Source organism: Manis pentadactyla, chromosome 10 (assembly GCF_030020395.1).
Source record: "Manis pentadactyla isolate mManPen7 chromosome 10, mManPen7.hap1, whole genome shotgun sequence".
NCBI lineage: Eukaryota > Metazoa > Chordata > Mammalia > Pholidota > Manidae > Manis > Manis pentadactyla.
This window is the reverse complement of record NC_080028.1, coordinates 93405060-93427939: the sequence shown is the minus strand read 5'-3', so window position 1 is coordinate 93427939 and position 22880 is coordinate 93405060. Positions and strand designations below refer to the sequence as shown.

At 55.9% G+C, this 22880-nt stretch overlaps 1 protein-coding gene across 4 annotated transcripts; it reads left to right on the top strand.

Moving 5' to 3' along the window:
• Positions 1-6430: 6430 nt before the first annotated feature.
• Positions 6431-22825, top strand: STX1A (syntaxin 1A). Of its 4 annotated transcripts, none has more exons than XR_005025195.2 (10): positions 6431-6516; positions 13919-13996; positions 14349-14448; positions 17294-17368; positions 18113-18186; positions 18271-18379; positions 18453-18526; positions 19274-19411; positions 19710-19827; positions 20902-21094. XR_005025195.2 is itself a non-coding variant. In XM_036887363.2 (10 exons), exons 1-10 carry the CDS (start codon positions 6487-6489, stop codon positions 21501-21503), a joined length of 867 nt encoding a protein of 288 aa, XP_036743258.1. In that variant the 5' UTR covers positions 6431-6486; the 3' UTR covers positions 21504-22825. The 4 variants fall into 4 exon arrangements, 3 of the variants coding, with proteins under 3 accessions (XP_036743258.1, XP_036743259.1, XP_057343217.1); XM_036887363.2 differs by lacking the exon at positions 19710-19827 and adding an exon at positions 21426-22825 and having other exon boundaries at positions 20984-21094; XM_036887364.2 differs by lacking the exon at positions 19710-19827 and adding an exon at positions 21376-21513 and having other exon boundaries at positions 20984-21094.
• Positions 22826-22880: the final 55 nt, after the last annotated feature.

The following is a 22880-nucleotide window of genomic DNA, read 5'->3' as shown; positions in this document are numbered from 1 at the left end:
ACATGAATTAGGATCGAACTGCACTCCACCTTTCACTGAGATTTGTTCAGTGTGTTTTGAGAGGCTGCTCTGCCATGATCTAGACAGAACCCCTGCTCTCAGGGAACTCCGAGGCTAGCCTGGATGAGGCATAGATGTAATCAGAAAACAGAGTCTGGGGCAGTGGGAGCACAAAAGAGGCCCCTCACACCCCCTCAGTCCCAGAGGGTTCTGCAGGGGCTTGTCCAAAATGAATCCTGCAGGCAACAGCCAAGAGGAGAGCTAAACACCCCCGCTTTTCTTTTACTACTATTTAATATTCATTTATTTATTTATTTATTTATTTTGGTATCATTAATCTACAATTACATGAGCAACATTATGGTTACTAGACTCCTCCCATCATCAAGTCCCCACCACATACCCCATTACAGTCACTGTCCATCAGTGTAGTAAGATGCTGTAGAATCACTACTTGTCTTCTCTGTGTTGTACAACCCTCCCTGTGCCCCCCTGTACATTATGTCTGCTAAGCTAACACTCTTTGATAGGTGTTTATTTTATTTCAGCTTTTTATTTGGAAACAATTCCAAACTGCTCTTCAGTGTCCAAAATTATATGTATATATCCTTTTATTAGAGTAAAACAATTTAATGTGGTATCAAACATTGCACCCAGTTGTCACATCTCTCTGGTTTCCCTTAACCTAGAACAGTTGGCAGCCTTTCTTTGAATTTCATGACCTTGACATTTTTGAGGCTCACAGGCAAGTTATTTTGTAGATTGTTCTTCAGTTTGGGTTTGCCCAGTCCTTGCTCATGATGAGACCACTGTTACACATTTTGGGCAAAAAAATATCGCAGAAATGATGCTGTGTTCTCATATCCGATATCATTTGGAACCATGACTGATGGTATTAATGTTGATCACTTGATCATGATTAGTAAGTATTGCAGAAGGGAGGTACTTTGAGACTATGAAACATGCTTTTCATCCCACTTTCACCCATAGGGCTCAGTATCCATTGATGTTTCTTGGCCAAATTATTACTGCAACAGTTCACAAATGGAGAGTTTCTAATTTCATCATCTCTTCTACACTTTTTATTTGGCACTCTAAAGAATAACTTTATCTTCTTCCCCATACAGTCATCTATTTATTTATATCAGATAGGTGTAGTTTCCTATTTTATTCAATAGATTATAACTCGTCCCCATGATTTATTCTGATGTTCAAATTGTCCCAGATTTGATCATTGAGTGCCCCTTGCTGACCTCTTCCTCCTCCAGACCGTTATAGCCCCTGTACTTCCCTACCATTGTCTTGTGACTGTCAAGGTGTCTCTCCCACCAGCTCAAGGGCTTCTGAAGGATGCATAGTGCCTGTCACCATGCAACCTGGACACAGGTGCTCAGCAGCTACAGCCTCGGTGAGGCAACACCGGCCTTGCCCAGCAGGTGGCAGCAGTTCCCAATAATGGAATCCAGTGGGCAAGTGATCCACCCCCACCCCCCCAGCCCGTGGGGTGGAACCACACTCTGTGCCCAGGGGCTTGGGAGCTCCCAAATGCCCAGCCTTTCTCTCAGTCCTCCCTTATAGGAACACTGCTCATTCAAGCATGCAAGTGTGTACCACTCACTGCGCAAACATACTTTCTGTGCCAGCCTTGGGGAATGAACAAGAACATGCCCGGGTTCTTTCCCTTTAGATGTCCCCATCTAATGAGGGGACAGACATGTAACACGGGACTGTAAGTGCTATCATTCATGGGGATAAGTACAGGTCTTTGTGGGACCAGACAGAAGGAACCCAACACTCATTCTTGGGCAGTGAGGGACAGGTGGATCTTGGAGGAGGTGATGTCTAGAAGGGAAGGACTACAAGTCATTGGCCAGGTGTATTGTGGGGAGGAAGGAAACAGAGGAGAGGTCTCCAGGCCTGAGAACTAAGGCATGTGCCAAGGTATGGGCATTATGGCCTCTCACAGTGAGCAAGGAAGGTGGCTCCAAGGGGTGAGGCAGGGCCAAGATCAAAAGAAAATGGAAAGCTATTTTGGGCTATCAGGATTCCCTTCTCCAGGGCAATAAGGAAACCTCTACACCATGAAAAAGTGGGGGGTGTGGTGTGCCAATATGGGGCTGCAGATGCATCATTGTCTAGAGTGGGGACAGGCCTTTACACGGCATTGGCCTGAACTGAATATCCATCCATTATCCACACTAAAGATGGGGTGGGAACCACATATGTTATGGGGCTGCCTGGTTCTCATTGGGAATAAGCCCTAAGCTCTCACATTCCCTATCATGGTTGTTCACATTCTTGGCCAAGAACACCTTCCCCCCATTCTCCACCTGGCTACTTCTTACTCATCCTTTAAGCCCCAATTCAAAGGCTCTGCCTCTCTGAACTGGCTTCTGATCCCAGGGAGTCAGCTGCTCTAGGAACCAAAGGCATCATGTGCAGCAGTTTCTCTTTTAGCCCCCGCCATGCTTCTGGTTCCATCTCTGCCCACCCCTCACCCGTCACAGAGCATTCCAGCTCCATCTTCAGCTATTGCTCCTTCCTTAGACCCACACACGGATGTGCACACTCCTGGACTGTGGCCCACAACTTCCATCTCCACCCCAAGACAGGCAACTCCTGCCTCTGAAGTCTCCAGCGGGTATGCACATTAACCCCTCATTGACTATCTGCATGGCTCCCCTGGAGGGCAGGGCTGGCACCTTTAATGCTCCCTGTTCTGACCTGAACTCCTCCCCTGCCCCCAGATGCCTCCTCCGAACACCAGCTCTGCTTTTATCTGCTCATGATCAGTCACCAGGGCCTGTTGCTTCTGGTTCATATCTGTCATTGTTTTAATGTTTTACAACATTCTTTTTGTAATTGGAACAAAGGATAGTAATATTAAATAAATCTCTTGAATGTGTTTGACCCTCCTCTCCAGCCTGAGTCATACTTCTGTTCAGTCTCTCTACTGGACACCACAGCAGCCTTCCAGCTGTCAATCATGCTGCTACATGCTCCTCCTTTGATTTAGGAACCATCTGTGTTGCCGCTTCCAGCTTGGGCCTCTCTGATGAATTCCAGACTCATAACGAGCAATGGCCTACTTGCCCTCCCCATTGGGATGTCTAATGAACAACTCAAATTTAGTAGGTCCCAACCCCAAATCCTGATTTATCCCTGCTCCCACCTGTTCTTTCTCCAGTTCTTTCCTCACCTTTGCAAAAGACACCCTATTTCCAGGTGTTTGGGTCAAAAACCTTGATTCCAGTCTTCCTGGGTTCCTCTCTTTCTCTCAGTTGGCTCTACCTTTAAAATGTATCCAGAATATGACTTCTTACCACCACCACAGCCATCACCTTTGTTGCTGTTACCTGCATTACTGCCTTCACTTTGTAAATGACATCCCTGCTTCCTCCCATGTACCCTTCAGTCTGCAGACATTCCAGCTTACAATGGTTCAACTTAATAATTTTTTGCCTTTACAAAGGTACAAAAGCAATACACGTTCAGTAGAAACCAAACATCGCATTTTAAATTTTGTTTTTTTCCTGGGCTAGGGATATGTGGTACGATCCTTTCTTGAGATGCTGTGGCGCAGTACTGAGCTGCAGCTTTCTGCTATCCGTATCTGCTATACCATAACAAGGGCAAACAACCAATATACTTACCATTCTGTTTTTCATTCTCAGTATAGTTATTCAATAGATTACATGAGATATTCAACACTTTATTATACAATAGATTGTTAAATAATTTTGCCTGTCTGTAGGCTAATGTAAGTGTTCTGAGCATAATACGATAGTCTAGGCTAAGCTATGATGACTAGTAGGTTAGGTGTATTAAATGCATTTTCAACTTAACCATATTCTCAACTTATGATGGGTTTGTTGGGATGTAACCCTGATGGTAAATTGAGGAAGATCTGTATTCTCCACCCAGCAAACAAAGCAATCCTGCTAAAGCGCAAGATGGATCATGACCCTCCTCTGCTCAGAACCTTCCTGTGGCTCCTATCCCACTCAGAGTAAAAGCCAAAGACAGTCACAAGTTCTCTCCCTCAGCTTTGCTAACTTCACCCCCTCTGAGTTCTTCCTCACCCACCATGCTCCAGATATCTTGTCTCTTTGCTGTTTCTCCAATGTGCTAGGAGGCATGCCCCCTGCTGGTGGTCATGCACCTGATGTCATGTCCCCTCTGTCCAGAATGCTCTTCCCACAGAGACCTACGTGGCTCACTCCCTCACCTCCCTCAAATATTTACTCAAATGCCACCTTCTCAGCAACACTCTCCTTGACCATCTAATTGAAAATTGGAGACCTGCCTCGAACCCAGCACACTCTACCTGTACTTTCCTACTTTATCTTCTCCATAGCATATTATTACTATTAGGTATGTTATTTATCATCTCTTTCCTCTAACAGAATGTGGACTCCATGAGACTCCAAAGACTTTTGTCTATCTTGTTTTCTGACCCATCCCCAACATCTAGAACAATTCAGCATATAGTAGATGCTCAATATTTTTTGATTGAAAGAATGAAAGTCCGACCCTTGATTTCCTCCCCCTTGCCTGTACAATAAAGCTTAACATTCTAGGCCTCTCTCACTGGCCTCATCTCCTACCCACCCTCATACTGGAGTGCCAAAGCAGGCTCTGAGGTTCTCCAAAAGCTCCCCACTCCCACCCCAGTGGCTCTGGGAAGGTTCCTTCTGTCCTGAATGCCTGTACCTCTCCCTGCTGCAGCCCTACTCCCCGAACACCCAGCCCCAAAGTCACTGCTTCTGGGAAGCCACCCTGGGTCCCTCACATTGAAACCATGTCTGTCTTTCCACTACACTAGGAGCACCTTAGGTACAAACAGTGGCCCCAGAGCATGTTTTTCCAGGTAATGTTTGATGAATGAATGAATGAGGGTAAGACCTGTACCAGAAAGGCAAAGCTCAAGGTAAAGGGCATACATTCATTCTTTATTCATTTTTCATGCTACCATTTAATATGCATCTCAATGAGTGATGCTTTGGTGTGACACTGGGGCTCTCTGAGAGCCTGAGCTGTGCCTCCCCTTCCTGCCCTCTTGCACAGGGCCAGACACTGGGCTCTGGGGGTGCACCTATGACCTGCCCCACTGATTACCCTGCACACAGGAAAACACCCTGGACCAAGAGTCATGCAGTACCTTCCCTGCCAATTATTCCCTGCAACCCTGGGAAAGTCCCTCTCATAGGTGAGTCCTCTGTTAAATGGGGCACCACCAGTGCTTACTCTACTGGACACTCCAGGTTGAGGTCTGGACAACTGGAAGGCGTGTAGCTGTCACTCATGCCAAGCCACATCTGTAGTAGCCTTGGGCCAGATTTCCAGGGAAGGAGGGACAGCTGGAACAGTGTCTCAGGCCTGTCTGCCAGCCAGCTAACCTGTGCCCCCAGTCTGGGAGAACTGTCAGGCCCAGACACCCTAGCCAACAGGGAGCTGGCCCAGCTCCAGAGCACCTTGGCAGCCCTGGGAAAGGAAGGCGGGGTGCTTGGCTTGAGGTTAAGAGGGTCTGGGCCAGGGCACAGAGGGGACAGCTGGGGCAAGGGTGTGTGGCTACTGTCTCAACAAGATACTGGCAGGGACCAGAAAAGGAGCATCTGCTACTGACTATCCTCTGCCCCTCCCCCATCCCTCTAAGGTACTGGGAAGATCTTCCCATTAAGATCTATCTTCCCAAGTAACAGAGCTAGTGGGAGAGGGAGCTGGGCCCCAGGTTTAGCTGCCCCAGCTTCTAAATAGGAAATAGGTTCTCAGGCCTGGGGCTGGGAATGCAGGGAAAGGGGAAAGAGAGCGGGCTATAATTTAGATCTCCCTTCCCCAAAGATAGAAGGTCTGGAAACGCCCTACATCCCTCTAGGAGTGATTTAGTGGAAACTAAAACAAAAGGGTTGGTCACCCAGCATTAAACCCATGAATTGAGAAATCCTGGAGAAAGAGGGGGCCTAGCCTGATTCTGGATGGGATGTTGGCGGAAAGTGGGAAGGGTAGGGCTCAGACGCTGGAACTCACTCTGTAGGAGGTTTTTGGCTGGAGGAGATTTTTGGAAGGAAGTGCTACAGGTGCCAAGGCAGTAAAATCAAGGAGAGTGGGCGGGGGGCGAGGGGAGGGGTCTGATCTCCAGCAATTCCTCAGGGATGTGAGGGGCTCTGTGGGTGAAGATCAAGGGACCAGAAAGAGATGCTAAGCAGTTGGGTCGAGGGAGGGTTGGAGCAGGAGCTCCGGAGTCCGATCCCAAGTAGGGATCACGCAGTGTTGTGAACTCAGGAGGACGAGGTCCCTGGCTTTCGATACCCCAGCGCTGAGGGGGGCCAGCGAGCCGGGTCGGCACTGGGCAGGACTGGGCTTGGGGCTGGTCCAGGGTCCCGGGGGCCGGGGCGGGGCTGGGCGGGCTCTGCGCAGCCGCGGGGCGGCCGCCGCGCATGCGGGGCTCATACGGCTGCTGCCGGCGCCGCTGCCACTCCCGGGAGCATGAAGGACCGAACCCAGGAGCTCCGCACGGTGAGTCCGGTCCCCCGCACGCCACCGCGCGCCGCCTGCGCCCAGGCGCTGGCCGCTCCCCGCGCAGCCCCGGCGGCCCCTCCAGTGGCAGCCCCTGCGGCCCCGGCCGGGCGGGAGGAAGCGGTGCGGAGCCCGGGACCCCGACCTCCTCTGGGTCCCGCCCCTCGGACCCACTCGGGGTCACGGGCTCGCGTGAGCTCGGCCCCTTTGGCTTCCGGACTGGCGGCTGGAGCCCGGGGTGGCGAATAAACTTTCGGCACCCTTTGTTTTGGCGGGTCGGAGGGGTATTGTCGGATATCGGTGACGGGACCGAACCCTGACTCGCCCTCGGCCCGCGAAGCAGGTCACGTCCTCGCCCCACCCCCCACGCTGTCCCCTCATCACTGACCCCTCTGCCCCCCCCTTCACCGCAGGTGTAGACTGAGGGCAGGACCGCGTTGGGAAGGGGCCAGGGCGGTCCCCTGCCCAGAGCCCCGCGGCGGGGCGCGCTGCGGAAACCGGGCGGTCGGGTGGGGCAGGGCCCCTCCGCGGCGCTGTCTGGCGGGGCGCGCCGCCGCCCCCATCACCTTCCATCACCTGTAGGTGCCATCACCTGTGGCTCACCACCCGGCCACAATCGGGATCTGCTGCTGTCCCAGGTCCGGGAGGGTCAGACCCGCCCCGGGTCCACCTTCCTGGCTTCCGGGCAGCTCCGGCTGGCGTTTCCTGACCTTCCGGGGTTCCCTGGTCTCATTCCGACCTAACCTATTTTTGCACCTGTGTTTTGGGGGCCCCCGGGGTGTGGCTCCTGGGGCGGGGTGTGGGGAGTAGGTGGATGTGCTAGGAGCCCACCCTCTCCCAGCCCTGACCGAGACCCCTGGCCCCTGCTCCTCATCCTCAGGCGCCCCACTTTCCCTGACCTCTGCCGTTTACCAGAACTTTAGGCAAATGGAAATCCTGGGGCCTGTGGGGGACAGTGAAGTGTGAGTAGGGAGCCATCAAGGCTCTAGAAAAGGTTGAGTCTCATCTGGTCGCCTGGCTGACAGCCCTACGGGCAGGCCCCCTCCCCAACCCCAACACTGATCACAAGCCGGTGGGGGACCCTACCTCAGTGGATCCCCAGAACCTGTCCCCTGCTGCCCAGCTTGGAGCCAGAGACCTAGGGCCCCTCATATGGAAAGTTTCAAGTGTCCTTTGGGTTTTTGATACCAAGGCTTGACCTCCATGCCCAAAGGCTCCCTAGGTTTGTGCCTAGGTCTCCCCCATTATACCAGGCTGGTCTCCCAGACAACCTGGAGCAGGCTGCCAGCTCCCACCCCATCAAACCTGTGTCATTTCTGGCTGAGTGCCCAGCCCCGGTGGGTAAACTCCATGGGATTTCAAAGGAAGAAGATGGTCCCTCACATCATATATAATATCTAAGCACTTCCCCCACCAGCCCTTGTGGTTGCCCTCAAGTTTCCTAAGCTCTGTTGAGTCAGAAAGAATGTTATCTCATCAATGAATGGCCTTGTGATGTTTTTGCTAATGTTTGGGTGCCTGGTGGAGCAGATGAGAGCTGAAACCAAGGGGTCAGAGGTAACACAGTCCTCTACATCCAGCAGGGCCTCTGGTTCATCGGCCTTCATCCTCACTGCCAAAGGGGAAACTGAGGCACAAGGGAGCAAGTGGTTTATGTGGTAGATGGTAGAGGGATGGTAGAAAGGGTCTTTGCCTAGTCCTGAAGACAGACACAGGCTTGGCTGAACTGGGGACCCCCAGGAGAGCTTGGGTTGTAGGGTGCTTGAGCCCAGGTATTTTGCTCTGTTATGTGTCTCTGACCCTCACCCCCTGTACCCTCACCCCCTGCATGCCCACACACACACTTACTAGCCGGGGTGGTCCCTTAGATGGTCACTTCTCTGTGAATCCACTAAGGCTTCCTCTGCAGACCCCACCCCTTAAACATTTAGAGCCCTGGAGGCTGCTCGTTGCTGGGTGGCCCTGCCCACTGGGGTTTCTAGCAGCCTTGAGGGTAAGCTGGCAGAAGCCCACACTGGGTGGGGAGGGTCAGTTTGGTGTGCTACCTCTGGGCCTCAGGTTCCCATCTATGAGGTGGAGATAGAACCCAATGTCTCAGGGCAAGAGGGGTGGGTGGTGACAGGTCTCTTGAGTCTGACTCCTTATCTGGGGGAGCCCTTGAACCACAAGAATCCCCATGGACCAAAAGGCCAGTACTGGCTGGGCTGGACAGAGGTGGTGCTTGGGACAGCGGCTTGCACCACCCCCAACCCTCCTTCCCTCCCACCCGCCTCCTCCTCCACCCAACACTGGAAGGAAGGAAAGCAAAGGGAGCTTATTTATAAAAGTCACACTTGGGGAAGGAGCTGGCTTGTTTCCTCAGCGCTCTGCCCAGCCCTCCAGCCTTCGCCATCCCACCTCTCATGGGGCTGATTCTCAGTGTGCAAACACAGTGGGGCCTCAGTGCTCTGAACAGCCTTCGGATCAGAAGGGCAACCCCGAGGCCTAAGAAGGGCAAAGAGTAGCCCAGTCATACAACCAGGGAGACTTGTGGCAAGGTGGCCCCAGGCAGCCCCACCTGATCTGCAGCTGCCTCCTAGCCTCAGTTCGGAGCCTTCGTGGTTTTCTTTCTGAGAATTTCTTGGAGGTCACCCACCCTTCTCTGGGCCCAGAATAGTGTTTATTCACATGCTGGGCCATGTGAGACCCAAATGACTTGCTGCAGGAGTCAGAGGAGGGAGAGTTGGAGCAGCTAGACCCTGGAAGAAGCCTTTCTGGTGGAAGAGAACTTGGGATGGCCCAGAAGGAAGAGCTAGATTTAAATGGGAGGAGGGCGGGTGGTCCAGAAGGAGGGGCTGTCATGAGTAAAGGCAGAGAGGCTGGGTGGTTCTGACACCTCGTCTAAAGCAGGGCCTAGCTCCCTGGAGCAGCTGCAGTAGGCCTGAATGGGAAAGCCCACTGCCCCACTTTGCCCACCTGTTCTTCCCCTTTTCTTTCTCAAGACTGGGAAGAGACTGGGGATCCTGGGTCAACACCAGGCAGGTTCATGCCTTATCACTCAATACCCATTTCATCTGCACAGTGGAGCCAGCAGGATCACCTTGCAGAGTGGATGTAACCGTGGGTATAAATGTAGACCCAAGGTAGGGTCTCCCTCCTTCCCTCCCATTACCTCCCTGGGGTTTCCAAGAAGAAACAATGGATTTGGGCACTTTGTCATCAGGGGTGCGGCTGGAACGGCCTTCATGGACTAGCTTGGCCAGCCTCCTATCTTGCAAATCAGAAAACTGAGGTTCAGAAAGGGCCAGGAGTTTATCCAATGGCACACAGCACCTGGGGCAGAACCCAGCCTCTTTCCCTGTCCTGAAGCTGCCTCCCCGACCTTCTCTGGGGCCTGCTAAGGGGCAGACCCTGTGAGAGCAGGGATCTGGTGGAGGAGGAGGACCCAGGATGGGGAGAGGCTGAAGGAATCATACTGAGGAACCCCCTTTCATTGGACCCAGCTTGGCCTCGCACACACCCCTGACTCAGTTCTGGGCCTCTCTGCTCTAGTGATACTGACTTTGATTAGTCATTAAAAATAAGGGGGAAAAAAATAGCCCTGGAGGCAGACAACAGCAACTCCTGTTCAACAGGAATGAATCAACTCTGCTGGTTGGCTTGCCCCTATCCATCCCCAGACAGGCCTGGAGGCTGCTGGCCTCCGTGCCTCTTGGAGGAATCACACTGTTATTTCCAGGAAGATATCCTGGAATCCTGGAGCCACTGCCAGGAGAGACCACCACAGCTGTCTGGCCTTCCTAGAGGAAGGCTGAGGGCTTCCCGCCCACCTGTGGCATCTTCTCTTCCTGAAGGAGGCCACAGCAGGGCCTCCCTGCCACCTGCCCCCATTCATGCGTGATTACTCAGGCTGGCGCTGAAACAGAAAGCCCATCCCAGAGGAGGGAAACCGGGCAAGGGTTCTTGCGCCCTGGTGGGAGGGGGTGCAGGGGTAGGGCAGGGAGGGGCCTTTAACAGTGTCACCAGCCCCACCCCCATAAATTCTGATTCGGTCTCCTCGGGTGGACACTAGATTTTGCCAGCCGATTTCCTAGTTACTTCTTGGTCAGGAGTGCGTCTGGGTGGGGGCAGCCGTCATCCTACTTCCTTTTTATTTACTCAGTGTCCAATGAGAATTGATTAGGGCTCTTGGCTCATCTGGAGGATGTTTCTAGAAAGATGTCATGGCGCTCTGGCCTAGATGTACAGGGGTTACATGGGGCAGCAGAGTCACGAGCCATCAGATTTGCACGAACTGGAGCAAGGATCAGAAGAAATAACGAAGTGAAACAGGAAGAAGGTCCTTCACTAGAGTCTGAAGTCCAGCCAGGTGGACAGTGGTAGGGAAGGGCTTGAGGCTTTCCTCAGCAGGAAGTGCTACATGGTCATCTAAACTGATTTCTGGCTGCATTAACAGAGGTAGACCATGTAAAAAGAGGGAGGGGATGGGTCAGCTCTTTGGCACTGCTTAGACCACAGTCAATAGCAGATTCAGCCTGAATCCTGGACTGTAGACAAGCTTAGCTGAACAATTCTGGGACAGGGGCTGCACCTGAAGGCCCCAGAGAGGATCTGAAGAGGAAGGAAGGTCAACTTGAGAAGAAAAACCCAGAAAGTGTGTGGATACTGCCTTTGCATCTCTGGCAGGGCCAGCCCAGGGAGGGGTCATCAACAGGTTCTTTGTGGCCTGGGGCCGAACCACAGGAAAGGGCAGGACCTCCTAACAGTTGGAGCCCAAGATGGACAGAAGGCTGGTGAGCTCGCCATCTCAGGAGGTGTGCAAGCTGAGGCTGGAAGCAGAGGCCAAGGTGACCTTTCAGGTTCCTTAGGGCCTAAGAGTCTGTGGCTATGGCTCCGGAAGGGATGTGAATAGAGGGTGAGGGACCAGACAAGCAAGATTCTGACCCTGGAGAGCTGGGGAGGGCTTCCAGGAGGAGGTAGTATCTAAGCATGAGAGAAAAGGCACCATCGGCAGAAGGGATTGCATGAGGAAAGGAGGACAGTAGGTAGGTTGTAGAGGCTGGGGGATGGTCATCGGTGGGATGCACTGGGATCAGATGTCCAGCTGCAGCAGTGAGGTGAAGGGGATGGGTGGGGGTGGAATGTCCTGAGGAAGAAGCTCTTGGACTCGGTAAGGAGCTTCCCTCAGGGCTTGGCTTGGAGCTGCAGCTAGTATGACAAGGCTGTGAGGTCAGGCTATAAACCCTCCCTTTGGCTTTGGGCCAATCTGAATGCCACCTCCAGTGTGCCAACTTGGGTGCCTCCATCAGTCCCTGGCCTGAGGTGTCCCTTTCCCAGCTCTACCCTCAGATGGACAGCCTGGAGGAGAGCCTCCTGCCAACCTCTGTTAGAGAAACTGCCCGAGTCCAGCCTTCAGACTTCTGGGGAGGCCATGGAGGTAGCAGGTCAGAGCTGGCTGGATGCCTGGAGAAGATATGCCTTCATTTACTGATGGACAAGCTAAGCCCCAGAGAGGGGCACCAGCCCAGATCCCGGGAGTCTCTGGCAATGACTCACCTCTGGTAACTCAAGTGCCCTTGTCTTTGGCCCTAGCTGGTCATTACTTTCTGGGAGCAGAGCTGGAAAATTCTCCTTCTTACCCGTCCCCAGCCATCCCCGTCATTCTCTGGGTGCCTGAAGGACAGGGTGCTGAATGGCAGGAACTCTAGGGGCCACCTCCCACCCTGGCAAGCTCCTCAGGAGGGAAACGGCTCCTCCAGGCTGCACTCTGCCTCAGTTTCCCTAAGGAGTGCTCTTCTGACTCAACCCCTGGATCTGGTACAGTCTAGAAGTGTGCAAATGGCTCCTAGCTGCTCTGTATCTGTCGGTGGGCTTGTGGGGTGGGGGGACCACCTGGTAGCAACCACAGGCATTTGTGGGAGCAACGATTTATTTAGCTGCTGGGGAGGAGGTGTGATCTCTTGAGCGGGGCCCCTCAGAGCTGCCTCCACAGAGCTCCCAAACAACCCCCTCTCTTGGTTGGTCCCACTTTTGTGGGGTAGTGGGACCCTGAGAGCCCCAGGGGCACAGCCCTCTGTAGAACACACTGTGCTTTCTCTCTTTCTCAGCCAGCCCTCCCTGCAGCCAGGCATCGCTGTCCCCATTGCACAGAGGGGCCAACAGACCCAGAGGGGAAGCCCCTCAGCCAGTCAGTGTCTGTGCTGCACCCAGAACCTGGGCCCTCCCCTGCAGGCCAGCAGGACCCAACTTCCCCATCCCCTCGGCCTCAGCCTGGCCCCATCGTTGGCCCTGACATGAGAGCATTGAGGAAGAGGCCAATGCTGGGCCAGCTAATGCCTCTTTCCCATGGGGTGCTGCTAAGAAACAAGGCACGACCAGGCCCAAGAAACAGTCTGAGGGGTTACAGACCTGCCCTGGGCATCCTGGCCTTGGCTGTGCAGAGGGATCTTGGCCTTGCCAGCCCAGTGGGCTGACCCTGGCGACCCAAGGTGTATAAGGCAAGCAGTACTGCGGATGACCAGCATGCTGGGAAGTCAGGTGTAATTACCCTGCCCCACGATGGGGGTGGCTTTTGTAGGGCTGCTCCTGGGGCACCGGGAGGCCCGCACTTGTAGCTGAGGCCTAAGGCTAGGTCTCAAGCCAAGTGTCAACATGACTGGCCTCTTGGGCCTGCTGAACCCAGCTGGGCCTGGAAAGAAAGAGGATCAAGGTCCTATGTCAAGACTAGCAAGGAGAGAGCAGATTCCCAAGAGGGCTGAAGGGGCAAAGCGCACACCTCACAGAGCCCCACAGGCAGTATCTCGGGCCTGTCGGGGGCTGTGCGATGGTCCCACTTCTGAGTCATCCTCCCTCTTTGGAGGGAGGTAGTGCCCAGGCCTCCTCCTCCTCCAGGACCCTCCCCAGAAAGGCGCTTGGGAACTTTGAGCCCCATCTTAATTAAAACCTTTGGGCCAGGGGAGTAGAAAACACTGGCTTCCACGGGCAGCCTGTCTCAGGCAAGGCCTGTGAGTTAGGGCCACTGCAGGGGGATGAAACCCTGAGGTTTGCTTGTCCGGCCAGCTGTGGCAAGGCCTCCCGAGGCCTCCTAGGGCGAGGGGCCTGCTGGGAGGACCCAGTCCTGTGGAGAAGGGGCAGGCAGCAGGGCAGGGGAAGGAGTCCTGGCCCGGGGATGGAGACTTGGGGCTGTCACTAAGTTGACAGGCAAGGCCTCTCCTTCTGCCAGGTCCCCAGGGGTCGTCCCAGTCTCACTGTGGCTGGAGCTGGGGGCACAGCCAGGACTTGTCCCTGCCAAGAAGACGGAGAGGTGCTGGAGCTGCAGGCTGAGAGCCTGCTGTGTATGGGTGCCAGACAGTTTAAGGGCCCAGGTCCAGCGGGACCCAGTGGTCCTACCACAGGTCTGCTCTATGTGCACACCCCCACGTAGGCCAAGGACAGCGATGATGATGATGATGTCACAGTCACCGTGGACCGAGATCGCTTCATGGATGAGTTCTTCGAACAGGTGGGAGCCAGCATACCCCATCTCATGACATACATGGGCAGACCCCAGGTGGCCATGTCCCACCCCTGAGCTAGGTCCAGGGCTCTTACCTGGACCTGGCTTGGCAGCCCACACAAATTAATGAACCCATTGTGAGAGAGAATAGACTGAAGCTCAGAGGGGAGCAAAGTTCAGGATTGGAGCTGCCCACTCCTTCCCACACAAGTCTAGAAGGATACGTGGAGCAGTTCCGCCCACCCCCAAGCCTGGCCAGCCTTCTCCTGAGTCCTGACCTCAGCCCCAGTCTGGCAAGCCCTGGTCCCCAGAAGTGTCCTCCCTGGGTTTCTTCTCCTGACCTGGCCTCAGTCCACAGGTGGAGGAGATCCGCGGCTTCATTGACAAGATCTCGGAGAATGTGGAGGAGGTGAAGCGGAAGCACAGTGCCATCCTGGCCTCCCCCAACCCTGATGAGAGTAAGTGTGTAGGTGTGAGGGGCCAGTTTCAGGCCCCACAGGCCTCCGAAGAGGAGCTTCTGGGGTGGGGTTGAAGGGAGCCTCCTGGCACCCCAGCACCCTTCATTGTCAGCCAACTGAGGAGTACCTGGGCAAGCAGGTGAGGGCTGTGGGAAGCCTGAGGAAATAGCTGGCCCAGGCCCAGGGTGGAGGTCAGTGCCCAGTGCCACACGCTGGACCTGGTCTCATGCAGACTTGCATGGAGGGAGAGGCAGCCCTTCTCAGGCCTGGGTGGGTCAGGTGGCCACCCCCTGTCCACCCCCAGGTAAGCTGGTTGTTTTCTAAGGCCCATGGGCTGGCTGCGGCACTCGGATTCTGGGAGGGAGCTGCTTCTGATCAATAGGCAGTTTCTCAGTCCAGCCCCTTCCTCTCCATTGCCTCCAGAGGAGCAGATGGCAGCTCTGAGGCTCAGCGCTGTGGGAGGGCAAGCCAGCCAAGCAGGCAGAGCTTCTGGAAGGAGCTGGAGCCCTGGCACCTGGCCAGTGGTACCCTAGAGCCAGGCATTCTCAGGGCTCCAGAAAGCCACCTCTCTCCCTCCTCACAGGGAGTCTGTGTGTGTCTACAATCCATTTTGTTCCCAGGCAGGTTCCCCTGGCCTGGTTGTCACAATTCCTGTTGAGGTGTTGATAACCATGCTGTCCCGTGCCATGCTGACAGCATGCAGGGGCAAAATCCCCTCCCTTGGTGGGGGCTCACCCTCAGCCCCAGGCAGACAGGGGGCCAGCAACCTGGACTCACTAGACTGGGCATGTGCCAGCTGCTCCTCTCCTCCAGCTCACCTCCTCTCCAGCTTCCCCAGCTCCTCTGGGAGGCCCCAGCCTGTGGGCCTGTAAGAAAACACCAGGAGGGTGCAGCCCTGCTGCCTCCAAGTCGCCAAGGGGAAGTGTCCAGGGCTTGATTTCAGTCTCATCTCCAACACTGCCTCCCAGTCCACAGCTCCTTAGCCCTGAGGCAGTGCCAAGCCGACCAAGCCCGATGCCAGGCCCTCAGAAGACAAAATGAGTCTGTGGCGAGCTGGGGAGATTGTCCCAGGAGGGGTGGAGAGAGAGGGACCGCCCAAAGCAGGGCATCCATACATCTGATAAAGTCCTCGCTTTGCCCCTGCCCAGAGATTTGCCTGGGGTGGCAGCATGTGATGTGGTATGTCTTTGTGCCCGTGTGTATCAGGGTCAGTGTGTGTCTCCATGTGGATCACTTCTGGTTGTGTAGATCACTCTGTCCTCTTGTCCATCCCACTCCTGGAAGGGGGCTGGCTGTGGGAGCAGATACTGTCAGCAGCAGGGCAGTGGCCTATCCCTGATGGAAGGCAGGTGGGCTTGGGGCTATGGAGTTGCCCAGCTCCCCTTCTTGTCTCCCATGTGCCACCAGCAGCCCTTCCCTCCATGCCATTCAGTCAGTAGCAACCAGTTCAGGATCACCGCTGGGAGTGGAGCCATCAGGCTGGCTCGTGGTCGGCAGTGTGGGCTAACAGGCAACCCCGTGGGGCGGGTCTCCCTGTTGAGTGTTCTAGGGCAGAGGTGGAGCAGACTCACAGAGAAGTCAAGGGAAAGATGGCAGTGAGTGGGGGTGGGGGGGCTTTCCTGGGCCAACGCTTACTCTGCCTTCTCTGGGTGCTGCCATCCGGGCTGGGCTATTTTGAGTTCAAGCAAAAGAGGCTGAGTCGTCAGAGCAGCTGGTAACCAAGTTTTCCTTTGTTCCTATGAATAAGGCACCCTCCTCCGCTCCTCGAAACCCCCCTCTCCTTCACCCACATTCTACTTGGGAGGTGGGCCCCACCTGATCAACCCCTGTAAACACCCCTCCCCAGGCCCCTATAGGAGAAGCCCCAGCCCCCACCCCAAGCAGCAGGGCAACAGGGATGAGAAAGGCCACAGCCAGGAGCTCTGCCCTGGTTTCTCCAGGGGTGCAGTCCTGCGGGCTGCCCTGAGGCTGGGTCATTACCAGGACCCTTTGATCCACCCAGCACCCCAAAAGAAAGCACCCATCTTGCCCCACTTTGCCAGCCAACCCCTCACAGGGGTGCACTGGGCATCCTCCTGACTTCTGCCAGATTTGGAGGAATGGTTCCAGTTGGAACAAGCACCAGAGATACTATGTCACCACCTACCTCTACCTTTACCCTCATAGGCCCAGCTCCTGGCCACTCCAGGCCAGCTCTGCCCCAGGGGACCCACTTCTTTGAAGCTTTTCTCCATCAGCTCCAGCCAGGCCCTGTGCATCCCACCCCCATCTCCCTGCTGGGCCGTTAGCATTTGGCCTCTACTGAGCTCAGCACCTGTGGGGAGACAGGAATTTGAGAAAACAAGGTCTGCCCCAACCAGGGTACTCAATGGGGGTGCTGGCTTCTGCCTCCCTGGCCCACGGCTCCATCACCGTATTGGCTGGACACTTGGTCCCCTGACCTGCCAGGTAACGCTAGGTGAGCTGTACCCCCACACCCTCAGCTCAGGCAAGTATCAAGTAACCATTCCCTAGTGCCAACGCTAGCATCGCCAGCTGCTCCACAATTATTTCTGCCTTAAATTTAGACCCATCTGTTATCTGCAGGGGGTGGGAGAGGCAGCAGAGGAAGAAGGGAGGCTCTTTGGAAGGCAGCATGAGAAGGGGTGAGGCTGTATGCAGCTGATGTGGCCCTGGCCCAAGACCAGAGGGACAGGCAGGGCCCTAGCCAGGGGAAGAGGGGAGACCCAGGACCCAGGGCTGCCTGCCTAGAGTCCCTCGCTGGGCTCCCTGTGCCAGAGGCTGAGCCTGCACATCAGGCAGTGGAGAACCCAGAGTCCACCCGCCACCCCTTCTACCTCCCCAGAGACGAAGGAGGAGCTAGAGGAACTCATGTCTGACATAAAGAAGACAGCAAACAAAGTCCGTTCCAAGTTAAAGAGTGAGTCTGGGCTCCAGGCCTTGTCTGGGGCTTGGGGGGCACTCAGGCCTCTTTCTCCAAGCAGGGGTTTCACAAACTCTGGGGGTCCACCGAGTCTTGCTCTCCTTTGAGGGTGCCATCATGTGCCCATTCACTGATACAACCTGGCAAGGCCCATGTGTTCCGGGCGCTTGGCTGGGCCTTGGGACAGACACATGAGGTTTCGTCATGGGAGAGCCCCCCTCTGGGCATTCCCCCCACTTCAGCTGCAGAGGGCCAAAGGAGTGGCCAGCACCACCTGGTGCAATGCAGAAGCCCCGTGTGTCTGTGTGAGCTCAGGTGTGTGCACCCCAGGAATGTACAGGCCTAGGGGCCATGAGCCCTGTGGGTTTGTGGCCACCCGGCCCTCCCACTCTGGGCATGGCACCTTGTTGGGTGCACAGCCTTCCTGAGCAGGAGGGAGACGGGGTGGGCCTGCGCCACCAGGCCTAGCACATTAGGAGCCCACACACCCAGCTTGGTGTGTGCCAAGGCCTCACGTGTGGATGTGCATGTGTTTACCCACATGATGCCTGGAAGCGCCCTTGGTGGACCCTTGTCCATTGGAACCCCATGCCCCCTTCCTCTGATTCCCATGTGACCCCCCACTCACAGACTTCACAGGAACCCTCCAGGGGAGGTCCTGGGCCAGATCCTGGGTATGTGGGTAGGGGGGCAGTGGTGAATGGCGGCAGGGTACGGCTCAGCAGCCATCTGTTGCCCCAGGCATCGAGCAGAGCATCGAGCAGGAGGAAGGCCTGAACCGCTCATCTGCTGACCTGAGGATCCGAAAGACACAGGTCTGGGCCGGGCTGGGGGCGCCCGAGGTTCTAGGGTCAGGTAGGGCTGGGCCTAACTCCTGCACCCCTATCTCGAACCCGCAGCACTCCACACTGTCTCGCAAGTTTGTAGAGGTCATGTCTGAGTACAATGCCACGCAGTCGGACTATAGAGAGCGCTGCAAGGGCCGCATCCAGAGGCAGCTGGAGATCAGTAAGCCGAGGGGGTGGGGCTGGAGGGTGGGGCCAAGGTGAGGGGCGGGGCTCAGTGTGACCCCTGCCTGCAGCTGGCCGGACCACGACCAGTGAGGAGCTGGAAGACATGCTGGAGAGTGGGAACCCGGCCATCTTTGCCTCCGGGGTGAGTGTGGACCAGCCCCCTCCCACAGGGACCCCTGGGGTGTGTGCAGTGCTGGGTCTGGGTGGTAGTGGGACACAGCTACTTCGTGAGGCAGGCTTTAGAGAGGGCTGAGTCCCGGAGAGGAGAAGGGACCAGACCGAGGTCACATAAATGTTAGTGGCAAGGATGGAATTAAAGACACCTGCCTCTTGGTTCATCCCAGCTGGGTCCACTTCCCTGCTGCCCCTGCCCATTTGCCACAGCCAGGGTGTTCCTTCCACCATCCTCAGAACCCTTTTCCTCTCCTGGGGGACACAACATCTTTGGGCGTCTCTATGTGCAAGTGAATTTTGAGCGGGGGGTGGGTGGGCTTCCTGAAGGTGGCACACAGGGTGGGAGGCAGCTTGGAGTTGTGGGGTCCAGGAGGAGGGAGGGGAGGGGCAGTGACGTTCAGTGTGGGAGGGAGAATGGGAGGATGGCCCGGGAGAACAGCAGTTCAGGGCCTGGCCCCTGGGGCGGTCAGCAGGGTCTACAACCTGGCCATGAAAACTACCACTTACTGAGCAGTTGCTGTGCCACGGGCACAGGTGGGCAGTATGTAGCCCCATATATAGGTGGGAAGTCTGGTGTCTCAGAGAAATGAAGTCATAGAACCAGTCAGGAGGTGGGGGGAGGGCTGGGCAAAGGAAGCCGCAGCCCATCCCAGCTGCCTTCTCCCTTGGCCTCCTGCCGGCCTGGTCCTAGTCCCTGTCCCCCGCCCCCACCCAGATCATCATGGACTCCAGCATCTCGAAACAGGCTCTGAGTGAGATAGAGACACGGCACAGCGAGATCATCAAGCTGGAGAACAGTATCCGTGAGCTGCACGACATGTTCATGGACATGGCCATGCTTGTGGAGAGCCAGGTGAGCGCCCGGGCCACTCCTCTCCAGCCTGCCTCAGTGCCAGGGCTGCACTAACCCCTGCCCTTTTTGCCCAACACGCTGCCCTGCCTGGGAGGGACCGAGTCTCCAGGTAACTAACAGCCTGCTTTTAAAAACTGCCTCAAGGGCCCTGCCCCCGTGAAGGACCCTCTCCTCTGCATGGCTCTGCCACCAGGCCCCCGACGCTGCATGGCTCTGCTTGGCCCTCCAGGACCCCAGGCCCTGCATGACCATATTCACCTATACCCAGCCTTGTCCTGTCTTATTCACTTGCTACCAGCTGTTGTCACCTGAGCTCTGTGGATGGGCACTTTTCTAGCTGGAGGTACAGTGGTGACCAGGACAGCTGAGGGCCTGCTTCCTGAAGCTGATGTCTGTTGGGAGAAAGGGCAGGACAAGTGAGTGACAGTGGGGTATCCTGCAGCTGTGCAGGGGTTAGGGGGCAATGTGGTAAAGTAGTGGTTCTCCAACTTGAAAGTGCCAAAGAATCACTTGGAGGGCTCCTAAGTTTCTTTGTCCCCGTTCCTGGAGATGAATAGGTCAGAGTAGGTAGGTCAAACTCGTGAATTTGCATTTCTAACAAGTTCAAGGGTGAGTTTAATGCAACTAGTCCTTAAGCAGCACCTGAAGGAACACTGTGACAGAGTACCTGCGGTGGCCACTATGGGTGGGGAGGACAGAGAAGACCTCTGAGAAGGTGGCATTTGAGCTTTGAAGACTTCCAGGGGAAGAGTGGAGAGCTGGCTCAGGGCAGGGGGCCAGCAACATCCCAGTCCTGAGACTGACCAAGAGCCTGGCTTATTGGAGGAGCAGGAGGTCGCTGGATGGCTGGAGCCCAGGGTGGCTGCCCGTGAGGTAGATGTGGGGGACTTGGTAGTGGTGCTGGACTGGAGGGTCATAAATGTGGGAGTTGGCATGACCCGAGGAAGCAGCAAGGCCATGAGGAAGCCATTGCTGCCATCTGGGTGAGAGATCAGGGTGATGTGAACGCCATTGGGAGCTGTGAACTTGGAGAAAGTGGTTGTTTGTCAGACGCTGCTGCTGGGAGTTGTGGGTAGTGTCACTGAGTGGCCTCTGCGGGCTGCCTGGGGCCCAAGAGGGCTATGGGGCTGGGTAGGGGCATCTTAAAGGTTGAATCCCAAAGACAGAGCTGGATAGAACCATTGTGCCTAGAGAGGATGGAGTAGAGGGTTCGCTGTGACCACTTTGGGAGCTCTAGCCAGACTCCAGCCAGCCCGCACCTGGCCCTGCCTTCCTGTGCCTGGCTCCGTCCACTGGCCCCAGGGGTCAGGGCCCCAGCTGAGAGTGCTCCACACCTCTGGTTGAGGCCACATGGCCAGTTCCTCCCCAGCATGGCTGCTCTGTCGGGAGAGGTGGGAACTGCCCAGAGCTCTGGGCCCGAAGGACACAGGTGAGAAGCTGTACCCCATCCGCCTCACACACACACACCCCTTTACTCTCTCTCCCCTCAGGGTGCTTTCCTGAAGTCCTACCTTGAGCCCCCTCCTGGCCCTGAGGGGGGCCCTCTGGAACTCCGGTGCCTGGGCCCTGCAGGGGGAGATGATTGACAGGATCGAGTACAACGTGGAACATTCTGTGGACTATGTGGAGAGGGCCGTGTCTGACACCAAGAAGGCTGTCAAGTACCAGAGCAAGGCACGCAGGGTGAGCAGCCCCAGCCCTGAGCTCCCATCCCCCATGCACCCATTGAAGTCCCCATCCTGTCACAGTCCCTCCCCGACCTCTCAGCTCTGAACAGAGCTCTCACCCCTCTCCCAGGCCTTCTGCTCCCCGTAATAACCACTTCTCTAGACCCTTTTGGGGCTGTCACCCTCCCCCAATTCCATCCCCAACTCTCCAGCCCCCAACATCCATCATGCCCCTTCTCAAGGCCTTCAGCCCCTTCACCCTCATGTATACATAGCAGCTCCCCACCCCACCCCCAGCCCCTCCCGTGAGCTGACTGAGGCTTCTCCTTCCTGCCTCCCTGGTGCAGAAGAAAATCATGATCATCATCTGCTGTGTGGTCCTGGGCATTGTCATTGCCTCCACCTTTGGGGGAATCTTCGGGTAGGAATCAGCCCACCTGCCACTCTGAATGGTTCACCCTGAGGAGGCCCCCTGGCTGCTGCTGCCTTCTGGCTCGGAGCCCCCTCCTTCCCACCCTGTACTGCTCCTTTCTCTGCCACAGGGCCCTTCATACCTACCCTGCCCTGAGCCATCGTGTGCATGATCTTTGTAAATGTGTGTGTCCAGAGAGGCAGAGGGAAGCCAGGTTGGGAAACAGCTGGAGGGGCAGGGATGGGTCAGCAAGGGACAACACTCAGGCCCCCCTGGCCCAGGCCACCTTGCCCTTCCCAGGCAGGGCTGCCCAGGGCATCCACACCCTACTTCCTCTGCCTTCAGTAATTCCATTCCAGCCTGGGTCTGCTCTCTTCTGGGATCAGCGCTCTCTTTAGACCCCCACCTTGCCTCCTACTGACCAGCCCATCTGCCTTGACCTCTGTCCTCTCCAGCTATCCCAAGCTGAGCCCCCTGAGGGGTGGCGGCCAGCTGGCCACATGGTGCTGCTTTTCAGGTTAGGTGAAGGGTGGCCCTGAGAGGCAGCCCAGCTCTAAGCCTCTAAGAGCCGATCACTGCCAGGGAGGCAGGGTGCCGTGGCCAGGTGGCTTCTGGCCCTATCAAGACCAGGCTCCCTCCCTGCCAAGGGGCAGAGTCCTATAGGTCTTGGCTGCCTCAGCCTCCCTTCCCACATTCCTGCTGTCCCAGGAGCAACCCCTCTGGGCTATGCTTGAGCCCAGGTAACATTCTGGAAGAGGCCATCTGGTTGCCTGGTCTCTAGCTGCCCTTGAGCTGGGGAGACAAGAGCAGGCCCCAGGCCTTTGCTGGGGCAGAAACCCACAGCCTGGGCCAGCCACTCTCCCTGCCAGTCCTTGGTCAAGTTCTCAAGCCATCGTATGTTGCATGTGTGGGACAGTGTCCCTGGCTCTCTTGTGCTCTGGGAAGTCAGATCTCACTTCAGGCTTGCAGTCATGTCCCACCCTTGCTGTCCCCGTTGATGTGCCACATGGGTGTCAGGTGTCTTGGATGCAGTATTCAGCAGCCAGCCGGAGAGGAGCACCTTCCTCCTCCCCACCATCTCTGGGCTTCTCAAATCAGAAACGTGCCCCTACCCCAAGACCCTTCTTCCTCAGCAGGCAGAGTGTGCATGCGAGTACATGCAGGGCATGGGGCCACGTCTGCCCAGCCGCCTCAGCTCGCTCCTGCCCAGTGACTGACCACGGTCTGTGCTGCCTTTCACAGCAGCTCTCCCCTCGACCCTTTCACCAAAGGTCTTGGTATAACCAGCTGCCCATTTTGTGAAATTTTTATGTAGAATAAACATTTGTATCTGTACCACGCCTCTGCACTAGATCTTTGCTGTTGTAATGCCATGAGAACTTGAGGGTGT